Source organism: Pinus tabuliformis, chromosome 6, assembly GCF_031772625.1.
Source record: "Pinus tabuliformis cultivar Carrire ecotype Pingquan chromosome 6, CPIR1, whole genome shotgun sequence".
Lineage (NCBI taxonomy): Eukaryota > Viridiplantae > Streptophyta > Pinopsida > Pinales > Pinaceae > Pinus > Pinus tabuliformis.
Genome location: NC_142292.1, coordinates 730,155,112 through 730,170,609, shown reverse-complemented (window position 1 = coordinate 730,170,609; position 15,498 = coordinate 730,155,112). Strand labels below are relative to the sequence as shown.

Sequence of the window (15,498 nt, the reverse complement as noted above, 5' to 3'; positions counted from 1 at the left end):
CATTTGGAACTGTCTAGCTTGTTGTCTGTAGAGCTATGGAATAGAATTGAAGCATGCTCAACTTTAAAATCTCGGCGCATGGAAGAGATCTGGACCGAAAAACAACGTGCGAAATTTGTCAAACTCTCCAATAAATCCTCTTCCCATGGAGATTCTTTAGTCTCGCCTGGCTTCTCCTCAAATAACAGGGTTAATAACAACCAAGTGTCTGCACTCAGCTCCTGGATTAACAACAATATTCTTTGTGAACAGGGGTTAGCAGCTTCCAAATTTAACGAAAGTAGTGGATCGGGCTCTCTCGGTTGTCCTTTTAGCCCCGAGGCTAGTTCTGTTGAAGAATGTTGTCCTCCGCTCAATTTTGTTCGTTCGAATTCCTTTTCTCTCGCCATCGCCTCCCCCGAAGGTTTGGATCGCTCGCCCTTTGATGATATTTGTCCCCCTTGCATTTCACCTTTGATCTTAGATCTCATCCGATTAGTGTTTCGTAGGCCTGCACAATAAGTCTTCATGTCTCCTCCAGCGAACCTCATCCCATCGATGTGATACCGCCTTACATTGTCGACTCCTCATTAAATTATGGTCGTCTCTTAACCCTTGCTGCATCCTTTGTCATCCTTAGCCTTTCTCGCCCTTCACCTTGTTCATGCAGTCATCCTCTCTCCGGCCCGCTTGTAGATCCTATGGTTCCTTATGATCTTGTTAACCCTTCTGCCGACCAGGATTCCTCTAGCGTAGGTTCTGTCGTGATCTCCTTTAGTTCCCCTTGTAATGTCCCTAATCGATTGTCTATTTCTTATGAAAATTGTACTAACAACAACAACAATAATAATAATAATAATAGACTTAGCTTTATAAATAATAGTAAAGGAGATAATAATAATAATGATAATAATAAAAATAATAGTAGATCTAGTTATATAAATAATAGTAAAGACAATAATAATAATAATAATAATAAATAATAATAATAGACCTAGCTATGATGATGATGATGATCCTAATATTAATTCTATTGAAGAGCTAAGAAAAAATACCCATAATAACAATAATAATCCTAATAATAAGGTAGTTAATTTGTCGAGTTTTTCTTTTCCCCCTTCGGCCTTTAAACTTTTGGAGCAGGGATTAAATTTTGCCCTTGCTCCAAAGAAAATTCCAGTGGCTGATATTATGTGTAACGTCGAATTTTGGATAAGGGGCTTACTGGATAATACTAAAGATATTATTAGGCAAGACTGCGTTGTTGTTCTTAGGAAAGCAAAGCCCCCTAAGAATAACATCAACAAGGATGAGTTCAAAGCCCTCAAATATTTTAATAGGAACCAAGACATCGTTGTTTTAAAAGCTGACAAAGGTGGGGCCGCTGTAATCCTTGATAAGGAGGATTATCAGAAGAAGATGTTGGATCACCTGATTAACAACGAAAGCTACAGAAAGCTTGACAAGAATCCCTTGAAAAGGATCTCCATAACGGTTTCTCTTGTTATAAAGTCTAGTAGCATTATTAGCTCCTTTAGCCATAAACTTATTGAGAGTAGCCATATCACTCCCAAGATCTACGGGCTTCTCAAAATCCACAAGGAGGGAGTCCCCCTTAGACCCATTTTCAACACCATAGGTGGGCCAACCTATCTTTTAGCTAAATATTTAGCCATGAAGCTGAAGCCCCTGGTTGGCCTTATAAAGTCCTTTGTCAAAGACTCCTCATTGTTTGTCAATGAGTTGAGGGATATGAAATTTGATCCTGGAGACAGTCTTGTCAGTTTTGATGTAGTTTCCCTGTACACTAACATCCCCATTAAGGAAGCCATTGATGTCATCTTTGGCCTCACTAATCTCGACACAGATAAATTAGTTGAGATCTGCCTCACTTCTACTTTTTTTTTTTTTCTGTTTTGAAGGTGAGTTCTATGAACAAACCTGTGGTGTGGCCATGGGCTCCCCCCTGTTCCCTATCATTGCTAACCTGTTTATGGAAGACTTTGAATCCAAGGCTTTATCCTCAACTATATTTAAACCTAATCTTTGGAAAAGATTTGTTGATGACACCTGCGCCATATGGCCGCAAGGACCCGATAAGTTAGATTTATTTTTCCAACATCTTAATAATCAATCTAACTCCATAAAGTTTACCATGGAGCAAGAAGTTGAGGGTTTCCTTCCTTTCCTTGATGTCCTCATTTCAAGGAAAGTTGATGGATCTTTCTCCCATCAAGTGTATCAAAAGAAAACTCATATTGAGCAGTATCTTCATGCCAATTCCCATCATTTTCCTGCTCAGAAGATAGGTGTTCTCAACACGTTAGACACTCGCGCCATAAGGATTTCTGATAAAGACCACCTTTCTAAAGAAAAATCCCATCTCCTTAATGTTTTTGTTAATAACAGATATAATAGGCAATAGGGTATTAAAGCTTTCCTCAAAGCTAGTAAAGGTCCTAAGATTAAGAAAGACCCCATTGATCATAATTTAGGAGTTCACCTCCCCTTCATCCAAGGGACGACAGACAAGATTGCGAGAATCTTGAAGAAGCATAATGTTCCCTCAACCTTTAGGCCCCTCAACACTATTAGAAGTTCCTTAAAATCTGTTAAAGACCATGTGAACCCTATGGATATGAAAGGTGTTTATGTCATCCTGTGTTCTTGTGGAACCTCATACATTGGCGAAACGGGTTGATCTATTAATCAGAGGATTAAGGAACACGCTGTTGATATCAAGCACGAAAGGACCCGCTCTTCAGCTTTGGCGGAACATGCAGAGAAGACCAAGCATCATATATGCATTGAGGAGGCTAAGGTTATTGCGAAGATTTCTCATTTTCATCACTGTAAGTTTAGGGAAGCCATTGAAATTGAGAGGACATCCAGTAATCTTAATAGGGATGATGGATGGAGAATTAGTAGTTGTTGGATTCCTGCCCTTTCTTCTTAGTTTTTTCTCCTTCTTTGTCTGGACTTTTTATCTCGTTTCTTGTTTTTTATCCTTGCTTGTGTTTTCTTCTGATTTCTCCCCGTATGATTTATCAATCCTCCTTTGTTTCCATTCTTTCCCTTTATTTAATTTAAATCTTGATTCAATGTTAAAGGTTATTTTGTGTATTTTGTTTCCATTGTTTTAATAACTTCCTCTAGCCTCGATTTATAAATTTGTTTTTAATACATATATATTTATATACTTCTTTCTCTTAGTTAAGTCATATACAGCTTGAGTGGGCCTAATAGTTAAGAGCATGTGTTTCCTCCTAAGAGGTCACAGGTTCAAAACCAGGGGGGGTAGAGTATGTATGCCTTCGTAGACTTAGCAGTCAAATCGCTAAGCGGAGGTGGGTCCCTTGTCCCACAAAGAAGGGGGTCTCATACACCAATTTGGTGTAATCGCTACGCGAAGGTGGGTCCCTTGTCCCACAAACAAGGGGTCTCATACACCAATTTGGTGTCTGGCTTGGTTGTGACCTTAAAAATGGATATTATTATTATTATTATTTATTCTTTATTTATAATATATTTATGCATTGAATTTATAACTAAAAGATTAGATTCTCATATTTAATCTTTTATAATTAGGTAGAAAATAATGTTAATAGTTATTTATATCCTTTATTATTTATTATTTATTTAATTTTGTTTTTTAGCATTTGATATATTATTATTAATCTAAAAATTATTTGATTCCTCCTTGTCTTAGGAAGTTATATTCTCATCGAAATACGGTTTATTATATTATTATTCCCTTCCCTAAATTTTGAATTTGTTATAATCCTTCAAATATATTTATATCTTATTCCTAGTCAAATCTAAAGTTATTTTTATGATTTTATTTTATATATATTTTAAATTATTTAGTTATAAAAAAATAATTAATTAAATTAATTAGTTTAAAATTAAATAATAATAATAATAAATTATCAAATATTATAAAAAAAATTTAAATGATAAAAAATATTTCTCTTTTCCTCTCCAAATCAATATAATCATTTTCTAATAGGCATTAGGATGATCTGTTTTCCTATTTAACTTGTCCTGAAGATGAACCACATTGGTTGGTTGGGTGGACCAAAATCTTCTAATGTGATTTCTTCTGAAATTCAAATATAATTTTAATTATATATATATATATATATATATATATATTTTTTATTTTATTTTTTATTTTTATAAATAATTAATTTAAAATAAATCAATTTATTCGAATTTAATAACTTATACTTTTAAATTTTTTAATATAATTTTAAATAATAAATTTAATAATTTAAATTATATATATGTTTTTTTATTTTTAATAATTTTTTAAATAATTGGGTCGAGATGTGCATTCTACAACCCAAAGGAAGATGTGTAAGCATGTCCATCCGTCCAATAAATAATAATAAAAATAGAAAAAAATTAATGTTTGTCATAAATAAAAATGAAAATAATTATATAGATAAAAAAAGGAGTTGTCTTTAGTGCTTTTTGGAACTTTTTCTGGTCTAATTTCTCTAAAATTTGGTAGGAATTTATTGAAATCACAAGTTTGATGGGTAACCTTTGCACAATTCAAGCGCTCTAGGGATTTTCAGGGTGTTGAATCCATATATACAGTCAAAAAACCAATTTAAATAACACAAATCAAGATTTCACCTCAAAATTTTCCGCAAAATTCTAGCAGCATAAAATCCAAAAAATCACTTTAAAAACAGTTAAAAAACTACAATACAATTATCTTATACCTTTAATAATTCTTTTATGAAGTGATAAAAAAATTGAATATCCATCAAATAATTTATGAAAGGAAAAACCTAAAAAAATTGTAAATAATTATAACTCCTTTCCTATTATTTAAGCCATTAAATAAAAGAAATTAAAAACCAAACTAAAAACATAGAAATTCAATACACCAAAATTTATTTAAAACTTTCACATCAATTAAAACTTAAAAAATAATATATTAAATAAAAACTCAACATGACTAACAAACATAAAGGCACTTCAAGAGATGGCACCCTATATTTCCCTTGTGGATGCTCCCTTTCTCCATTCGCTACAAATGATTTACAAGGGAGGATGGGTCAATATGAAAAAGCACAAATAAATCATTCACAAATGATACAATAAAAGAACTGATGGGTGAAAACGTTATTAAAAATGTGTAACCATGTATGGTTTCTATCTTCGATCACGTGAGTTAGTTCGATAAACATTACTCATGGAAAGAAAGGAACCCTTTAATAGTAAAAAACAACCCGAGTCAAAAACAACGGTTGGCCCTTAGAAGGCAGGGCGGGAAATGAAATCAAAGCCAACGAACCAATCAGAAGAACAGGGCTCCCCAGCAGTTCACAAGATCCTGTCGCTTGCTGGACTTTACCAAATCAAGCACTGTTACAATGGAGCGCATCTCTGTTCTGGTTCGTGTGAGGCCTGTAAACAAACAGGAGGCTCTTAATGGATGTCCATGGAAAATTGCAGGGAACACCATTTCTCTGCATAATCAAGGACCAAAATTTGAATTCGGTAAGCCCTTTTTTCTTTCAACGAGTTCTAACTTTAGTTCTCTATTAATCAAGCTTACCGAATTCGAACTTCAGTCTTGATTAGACACATAAATTGTCTCGAGCTATTAAATAGGGTTGATTTGGCTGACCACAACAGATAGAGTTTTTGGCGAAGAGTCAAAAACAGTGGACATATACGAAGCCCGCACACAAGACATTGTAGCTGCAGCTGTCCGAGGTTTCAACGGTACGGCAATTTGTTTTTTTCCTTTTGCTCTTCTTTCTTTTTTCTTCTAAATTTTATAGGTTCTTTTCGCCAATACTTATGGCCATTTATGTTAAGTTAAATTTGAGGAATTGTGTGGTAGCTGAAGTGAGAATGTTGAAATTTCAATTTTAGATTAACCAGGGAAATGTTTCCTGCTATGTTTGGCTTAAACTCGTGCATTTATAATAAATTAATCTTTTTTTCTGCTAAAGTTGTGCACTTCGAATTCTGTTTCCACATAGGCAGGGACATGAAAAATATGCCATGAACCCTGCATTCTAAACACATTTATGAAAGAATTAACATATGAATCGCTTGACCTATGCACGTAAGGTTTATTTTAATATACTCAGGGCGAGAAGTATTAACCATAGCCTAGGAACAGAGCTATATATTGAAGAGGTTAGTTTATTTTTGGTAATTATGGGAATAGAATACAAATTGGTCTACCACTTTGACTTATTGTTGCCCTGATGTTTGGTGTGTAGGGACTGTATTTGCATATGGACAAACTAGTAGTGGTAAGACTCACACAATGCGAGGATCCCCTACTGAACCTGGTGTTATTCCTCTTGCCATTCAGGATGTGTTTAAAAACATCCACGAGGTATGTTTCTTTGGAAAATTATGAGAATGAAAATGCATTTTGGTACCGGTCATAATCACAGATTTGCAATGTGAAAAACAATGTTACCGGGGACGCGTTCCCTGCATCCCTAGCATGGGTGGTGCCTTGTGAAATGTTTCACCACGCTTCCCATTTTGCAAAACTCACGATGAGATGTTCCCTTGGGACGTCTAGATGCCCCTCCATCATTTGAAAAAAAACACAAACGTCACAAACGTTACAGAAGCTACATGCATTTACCAGTAATATTCTCCATTAAGTAGCGTGGAGTTAGGGTCAAATCCCTGCTGTTTATTAATTTCTTAGCCGATATTTTTGTTTTTATTTCATGTTCATCATTTTCAACATTTAAACTTAGAGATGCCTCTCCCCATACTAGGGACCCAACATCTCCCTGTCCCTTGTGACATTCCCTAAAATTCTGAGGCAGTGTCTCCACACGTCCCCAAAGTACATCTCCCGTCTTCCACGTCATCATGTCCCAGAACCTTGGTGGAACATTGGAATAACATTATTCAATGGTCTTGAATATCCTTTAAATATTCATGTCAAACAAATTTATAAAATGTGTGGTGTTTACAATATTCTTGCAAATTATTAACACGTTTTTGGTGACCACTTAGTATGTTTTCGTTATCACCCTAGCTGGTCATTATAGTTGTGCTACATATTAAATGCATAACGTCTAATTATGAGAAGTCACTATAATTGGGGACCAGCTTGAGTCAAGCAAAATCCAAGTGCCGCCTCTTCCATGTAACATTCAAACAAAGGTAATATCAACTAAGATTGAGCGGAAACTGAGCAACCCTTCTTAGGTAAGGTATATGTATAACCTTTAGCTTAGTAGAAGTTGTACCTTACTTTTGAATGAAAGGTTGGCCTTCATTTCACCTAAGCTCTAATCAGGTAATGTTACAATCAATCCTTCATCTTGTTGCATCCAACTAACTTTACACACACACATCCTTTCTACTGAAATGTTTCTTTTGAATAAAATGCCTCACTTTCTATAAGGTTTACATGCCTTTTAATTTTTTTTCCCAGGAAAAAATACCATACTTTCTATTTCAATGTAGAATCGAAAGTACATTTTTTAAGAGCTAGGCACACTCATTATTCTATGAATATCAAACATGTCACCCTTAGTTCTGCATTTGAGAAAAAACAAACACTATCATAAAAACTACATAAAACCTTGACCATACAACTTGAGCTACAGCCTAAAGGAGCCTTAAACAAAACAAACAAAATACTAGCAGAACAGGACAACATAAACGAAAAGGTGAGACTTATCTGTCTACGAAGTTGCTCTCATAATAAGCAACTAATTGATCATCCTTATGCTCTTCCAAGATGTAGGAGTTATGGGGGATAACTAGGCCCTCTTTAGATATAAGCTTCACATGTGTATCCAGCTCATGGAAAATATGTGTAGGAGACCTCTTGAAAAAGCTCAGAGAGGGTTCTCAACTGTTATATAAATTTTAACAAATCTGTAATTAGTAAGTCATTAGTCAAAGGGCATGATCTTTGATCATGCCCATTTACCAAGATGCACCCAAGGCTGTATTTAAGCCAGGGCCTCTCACAATTGTAAGTTATCATTCATTCATTCAAAATATTAATAAAATTATTTCTTCTGCTGAGTACATTCGCTCCAGGTGGTATCAAAGTAGTTGATCCTTGGCTGTCATCTGTTGCAAGAAGTTGCGTCTAGACCTGATCCTCTGCCACCTTCAAATTTTGCTGTTGTTAGTCCCTACTGTCGTGCCCTTGACTTCTGCCTCACTATTCTTCTATGTCCTTGTCGTAAACATCACAACTGTCTTCTCAAGCCGCGTACTCCTTCCGCCATTCTCCCTGACAACTCTCCCAACTGCGTGCCGAACCCTGCCGCTATCTCCACCGCTCGTCCTTTAGTTCCACGTCCACATCTCAGGTTGACCGTCCACAAAACACCGTGATTTATTTATAACCGTGGGCATTAATGTTAATTTTAACTTTTAAGTATGTTCTATGCTTAGAGCAATTTATTTCAATTTTCACAGTTAGCTCCATATTTTTTCCAGAGTAGCAATCACATCAACATTAAAGTAAACTGCAGATAGAACATAAACATAAATCGCAGAAGATAAGCCAAGACAAGAGGACACAAGATGTGGCGCTAGCCAGGGACAAACCCCAATGTGGGGAAACCCTTGATCAATTCTTCTTATATGTTCTTCAATAGTTCAGCAGAGAGAGAGAGAGAGAGATAGTACGTTTACAACAGAAGTTAACACTTTGACTTATCTAGATAAGAACATAGATCATCTCTAAGAAGATGACACATGAGATTAGTGGAAGACAAGCTGCTTCAACTAATTCTCCAAGGTGACTCCTTCACTTATCATTGTGCTGCATTTCGTCATCATGCTGCACCTCACCGTGCTGCACCATGTTGCACCCATCATCACTATGCTGCATCTCATCACGCTTCATTAATCATGACTGTACCCATCACTGTACTGCATTATGTGCCATTGCTGCACCATGTTGCCATCCTGACCTATGTGTTGGCTGCACCTTGCTTGCTTGTTGTCCCTAGCATGCTTGTTGTCCTTAGCATGCTTGTTGTTGCATGCTAGTTGTCCCTTGCATGCTAGCTGTAACATTGCATGCTTGGTGTATTTGCTGCTAAGTACCATACAACTGTCCCAATGTTAGTTAGCTGTCCCTTGCATGCTGCTCTCCTTTGGAGACAGATGCTTCGGCTGTTTCGGCAATTCTCGACAGTTTTGGCAGTTCCGGCTGTTCCCGGCAATTCCAGCAGTTCTGGTTGTTCCCGGCAGTTCCGGCAGTCCCGACAGTTCCGGATTTTATGGCAATTCCGACATTTCCGGCTTTTCCGGCTTTTCTGGCAGTTCCGGCTTTTCCGGCATTTCTGGCTTTTCCGGCAGTTCCGACAGTTCCAGCTTTTCCGGCAATTCCAGCAGTTCCGACAGTTCCGTTTTTTCCGTCAGTTCTGGCATTTCCAGAAGTTTCGACTTTTTCGGCTTTACTGGCAGTTTCGACTTTTCCGGCAGTTCCAACAGTTCTAGCTTTTACGTCAGTTCCGGCTTTTTCGGCTTTCTGCCCTCTGGATCAGGACAACGTTATTCCTTAGGACCTCTCCTACTAAAACCCAAAGACAAGTAGAAAGAGGAAGAGATCCCAAGTGTGTTGAAATGACTTGAAGGCCACCCCTATTTATACTAAAACATTGAGCACATGTGGGGTTTATTTGGTTGCTGGCCGACCTTGACAAATTGTCTTATAATGCAAATAAATTCATAACTCCATGAATACTTATCGGAATCGGATGATCTTTAGATCAATCCTACACCTCTCGATGAGAGGGATTCAAGAAAAATATCAGCTGCCATAAATAAGATGACCCACATGGAGTTTGGCCCTAGTTGCCAATTTTAACACTCCCTCTCAACTAGGGAGAACTCCATCCATTGATCCATATGTCCGACTGTACTATCTCTGCCATTAGTGCCCTGCACTGCTCTGCTCTGCTCTGATCTGCTGAGCTTTGCTCTGCTCTACTCTGCTGAACCATGAAGAAGAAGAATTGATCGAGAATGTCTCATACCATTCTCTACTGACCCGAAGTCAGTTTCATCTGAAGAGAGTGTGTCACATCACTCTTACTAACCCGAAGTCAGTTTTATTGATCCCAGATCAATATCACAAGAGAGTGTCTCAAACCACTCATACTGATCCCAGATCAATTTCACAAGAGAGTGTCTCAAATGACTCATACTGATCCCAGATCAATGTCACAAGAGAGTGTCTCAAACCACTCATACTGATCCCAGATCAATGGAGGTCATCCTAGCATAAGGAGTATGGTAGATACAACGATGCATCCATTGATAGTACTACTATGGTCCCTATCCTCATTTCCCTGCTCATTGATCAGATGAGAGGTACTTCCCATGAGTCCCAGACTGCATGGGTAGGATGCCTCGACAGGAGAACTAATCATCCTGTCCACAGGAGAACAAATCATCTTGTCAGTGGATGCCACAGAGAACTAATCATCTTGGCCCACAGGGGAACTAATCATCCTGGCCCATAGGGGAACTAATCATCCTGTTCCACAGTTGCCACGGAGAGCAAATCATCCTGACCCACAGGAGAACTAATCATCCTGTTCCATAGTCGCCGCGGAGAACAAATCATCCTGTTCCATAGTCGCCGTGGAGAACAAATCATCCTGGCCCACATGAGAACTAATCATCTTGTTCCACAGTTTCCATGGGAGAACTAATCATCCCGGCCCATAGGAGAACTAATCATCCTGTTCCACAATTTCTATGGGAGAACTAATCATCCCGGCCCACAGAAGAACTAATCATCCTGTTCATGGCGCACCATTAGGGGAGGGTGAGTCGCCTTGTGGTTGTATGTTGCTCCAATAAGTACCCCAAGCCCCCCAAAGCTCAATGCATGCAACATGCAGGACCCTTATAAGAAAGTCTCTCAACGACTCCAAGTCGTTTGGGAAAGTCACAGAATTGACCTTTCCCCGTGGCTTTGACAAAATGTGTGCGACCTGTACATCAGTCTCAATGCGATGGAGCCTCCTCGCTCATCGACTTACCATATTGCAGATAAGGCAGTATCTGATGTCTATCTGCGGGAGCAATCATCGAATACGAGATTCCTCAATAATCGAATCCCCTCTCTGGTTGTCACAGAGAATCACAGTGGTATTCATCATGTGTACAAACAACTCACTTAAGAGCTTCTGCAACCATGCAGCTTCACACGAGATCATACTCGTAGCTATGTATTCGGTCTCGGCGGTGCTTATAACAACCGACTTCTGCTTCCTGCTCATCCATGATATCGAAGCAGAATCCAAAGAGAACCAACACTGAGAAGTGCTCTAGTGATCCTCCACATTGCTTGCCCAGTCAGCATTCAAATAATCATGCAGTTTCATATTTCCGGCAGTGTATGTCAATCCATGAGAGATTGTGACCCGAAGATATCTCAGAAGATTCTTGGCACCAATTTAGTGAGGCTCAACCAAATATGAGCTCACCATGCTAACTGCAAAACGTATGTCCGGACGGAAGTTCACCAAGAACATCAACGCGAATGAGTTTATGAAACTCAGAGGCATTTCCCAAATCTAGTCTGACATCACTACCATATAACTTCTGAAAGTTAAGATCCTCGAGGTAGTCACAGGCTTGCAGTTTATCATTCCACATCCAGAATCCAATTCCCTCTTACTTTTGCAAATGAGAGGGTCTGCACCTGTCAGAAATAGGTCGTCCTCATAAGGTACCGGTATGAGAGGTCTATCATCCACAACCTTCGGGTAATGGTTTGGATCGGTCTCACTCCTAGTGAATCTCAGCTCATCAGACAGCTATCAATCCTCTCATACTATGCCCGGGGTGTTTTGCTTCAAGCCATAGAGGGCTTTCTTCCACCTGTATACATGAGATTCCCGATCATGAATCTCAAACCCCTCGGGTTGTTCCAAATATGTGGACCTGCTACATGAGGGGAATGGCCCCCTTGTAAGATTTTCCTTCGGTACATCTCAGACACGTACTTTCATGCTCTTCTTGAATTCAGACATCCCTATCACCATTTGACTCACATTAGGTAGGGCCCCATAGGTAGAACTCCGGTGTTATAGATGCGATATGTCAATTGACATGATCCCCAATGGACCATCCTGCAACTTGATACAAATTGCCAACCCTGACCCCATGAGAAAAAGCATCTTTGAAAATTATATTTTTTAACACGTACCTTTCCATCGATGAATGCCGCCCTGATACCTTTGACTTCCATTTCCGAGATGGACACCAGGTTCTTCTTGCAATCAGGTACATAAAAGAGATTCTGTAAATGAATCGAGTTACCCTTATTCAATTGAGAGTTAACATTCCCTTCACCCTTTTCGGGATAGGTGGCACCGGCTCCAGGTATAATCCCACGATTGTTTCCATCTCTACCAAATTAGAGAGTGCACCCATCTATCCGATGAAGTGCCTTGAAGCACTACAATCTATAAGCCAGATTCCCAAAGAATCTGAAGGAGAGGGCCAATACAAGATAACGCTTCTTTATCTTATCATAAACAACATTTGATTCTTCATACCTATGGTTCCTTGCTTTGTATGATGAGTCGGCCATTTCCTTGATGACCTGCATTACCTGTCATTCCTTTGATCATTGAAGATGTCCCTGGAATGATTGTTATCATCATCAAGTGATGTGTCCTTGCCATTCGGACACTCCGCATAATGGCCGAACTAGTTATCTGCCTTTCCTTCCACCCTGAGATCCGGTCTTCCAATGAAGTGATCTTTAGGTAGGCCATATTCCGCTGTGCCATTCTGATAATATTCTCTGCTTCGACTTCACCCTTGGTGAATTTGAAGAGGGATGAGGAATCCACTGATCCTTTTGTCCTTTCCCAACTGTCTTTGGTGATTTCTCTTTCACTCTTGCTTGGGCATTGTCTTCACCTCAGCTCTGATACCATGTTAATTTTAGGTATGTTCTATGCTTAGAGCAATTTATTTCAATTTTCATAGTTAGCTCCATATCTTTTCCAGATTAGCAATCACATCAGCGTTAAAGTAAACTGCAGATAGAACATAAACATAAATCGCAGAAGACAAGCCAAGACAAGAGGACACAAGATGTGACGCTAGCCAGGGACAAACCCCAATGTGGGGAAACCCTTGATCAATTCTTCTTATATGTTCTTCAATAGTTCAGTAGAGAGAGAGAGAGAGATAGTACGTTTACAACAGAAGTCAACACTTTGACTTATCTAGATAAGAGCATAGATCATCTCTAAGAAGATGATACATGAGATCAGTTGAAGACATGCTGCTTCAACTAATTCTCCAAGGTGACTCCTTCACCTATCGTTGTGTTGCATTTTGTCATCATGCTACACCTCACCGCGCTGCACCATGCTGCACCCATCATCACTATGCTGCATCTCATCATGCTTCATTAATCATGACTGTACCCATCACTGTACTACATTATGTGCCATTGCTGCACCATGTTGCCATCCTAACCTATGTGTTGGCTGCACCTTGCTTGCTTGTTGTCCCTTGCTTGCTTGTTGTCCCTAGCATGCTTGTTGTCCTTAGCATGCTTGTTGTTGCATGCTAGTTGTCCTTTGCATGCTAGCTGTAACATTGCATGCTTGGTGTATTTGCTGCTAAGTACCATACAACTATCCCAATGTTAGTTAGTTGTCCCTTGCATGTTGCTTTCCTTCGGAGACAGATGCTCCGGTTGTTTCAGCGTTCCTGACATTTTGGCAGTTCTGGCTGTTCCCGACAGTTCTGGTTGTTCTCGGTAGTTTCGGCAGTCCTGACAGTTCTGGCTTTTTTGGCAGTTTCGGCATTTTTGGCTTTTCTGGCAGCTCTGGCATTTCTGGTAGTTTCGGCAGTTTTGGCTGTTTCGGCAGTTCCGTTTTTTTCGGCAGTTCCGGCTTTTCCGGATTTTCTGTTAGTTCCGGCTTTTCCGACAGTTCCGGCTTTACTGGCAGTTCTGACAGTTCCGGCTTTTCCGGCTTTTTTGGCAGTTCCGGCTTTTCCGACAGTTCCAGCTTTTTCGACTTTCTGCCCTCTAGATCACGACAATGTTATTCCTTACGATCTCTCCTCCTACTAAAACCCAAAGACAAGTAGAGAGAGGAAGAGATCCCAAGTGTGTTGAAATGACTTGAAGGCCACCTCTATTTGGTTGCTAGCCGACCTTGACGAATTGTCTTATAACGTAAATAAATTCATAACTCCATGAATACTTATTGGAATCGTGTAACGACCCATTAATAAAATTTTAAACTTTAAACTTTATAATATATATATATATATATATTATAAAGTTTAAAGTTTAAAATTTTATTAATGGGTCGGTCTTCGTCCGCATCAAACCAAATAAAAGTACTATTCGATTCGGAAAAGGGACAAAGCTGTCACCCCGATTTATAGGACCGTTTAAAGTCGTGGAAAGAGTTGGACCTGTTGCCTATCGTCTTGCCCTGCCACCCCACCTGCGTAGAATTCATTATGTATTTCATGTTTCTGTATTAAGACATTATGTAGCTGATCTATCTCATAACATCCAGTGGAAAGAATTGCAGGTATCGGACGAGGGAGTCATAACGATTGAACCTTTACGTATACTGGAACGTAGAGTTCGACAGTTGAGGAACCGTTTGGTGGACCAAGTTAAGGTCCAATGGGACAAGTATAGTCCTAGATCAGCAACTTGGGAAAATACAGAGGACATATGTTAGAGATACCCTAATTTATGTCCATTTTGAAGAACTTTACAATATGTTTTGTATATATTTACTTCACTACAGTCAGAGACTCAGAAACATTTTGAATGATTATGGATAAACATGAAACTTTATGGCGTAATATATGTTTAAATTTCGGCTGGTACATGGATACCAAAATAATATATGTGGTTCGTTTTACTAAATTATAGTTGTCAAATAAGGTTAAAGGCCGTTAAATGATTTTACTTCTGATAGAAATTAAAACAATATAAATCTGTTTCATTTATGCATGTCAAAAATGAGCAACTGAAGTGGAAGACAGGAAGTGAATACATCCTAAATAAAAGTCAAACTACATGCATAGAATATGACAAATTATGTTATGCTGTAGTATCATATGTAAAGAATACATGAGTTATTTTGAATATGCTGATGCACATTTTACAAATGCATGGGTAAGTGTATGATTGCAGATAAACTTGCAGATAAACTATGATTGCCGATAAATGATCCAATTTCCGGGATGACCACGTGATGACAGAACCTCAGACCGATTAAAGCTCAAAGTGATTCTATGATAGGGTAGTAGCCCTAATTTTACTGGGAGGGGTGGAGGTGTTACCCACCGTTTATCCTCCGAACCCTGGAGTCATGGGAGGACTGTGCGAGTCACGCTCCCCTAGACGTGTGATGATGACTGCCGGATGCCTACTGGGAATCAGGTCGGTATAGCCGACGCTGTTACCCTCGTGTTATGAATGGTTAGGTCAGTAAAATTGACGCCATGGCATACTCTAGTAGAGGACGG

At 38.8% G+C, this 15,498-nt stretch overlaps 1 protein-coding gene across 3 annotated transcripts in view; it reads left to right on the top strand.

Moving 5' to 3' along the window:
• The first annotated feature begins 5,157 nt into the window (after positions 1 to 5,157).
• Positions 5,158 to 15,498, top strand: part of LOC149260784 (kinesin-like protein KIN-7O) — a 314,791-nt gene continuing 304,450 nt past the window's right edge. For 2 of the 3 annotated variants that reach the window (XM_089421110.1, XM_089421112.1), the window contains exons 1-3: positions 5,158 to 5,496; positions 5,635 to 5,724; positions 6,234 to 6,352. In XM_089421110.1, coding sequence (XP_089277236.1) covers positions 5,370 to 5,496; positions 5,635 to 5,724; positions 6,234 to 6,352 — 336 coding nt within the window. In that variant the 5' untranslated portion in view covers positions 5,158 to 5,369. The remainder of the gene's footprint in view (positions 5,497 to 5,634; positions 5,725 to 6,233; positions 6,353 to 15,498) is intronic. The other variant, XM_089421115.1, reaches the window with a different exon arrangement.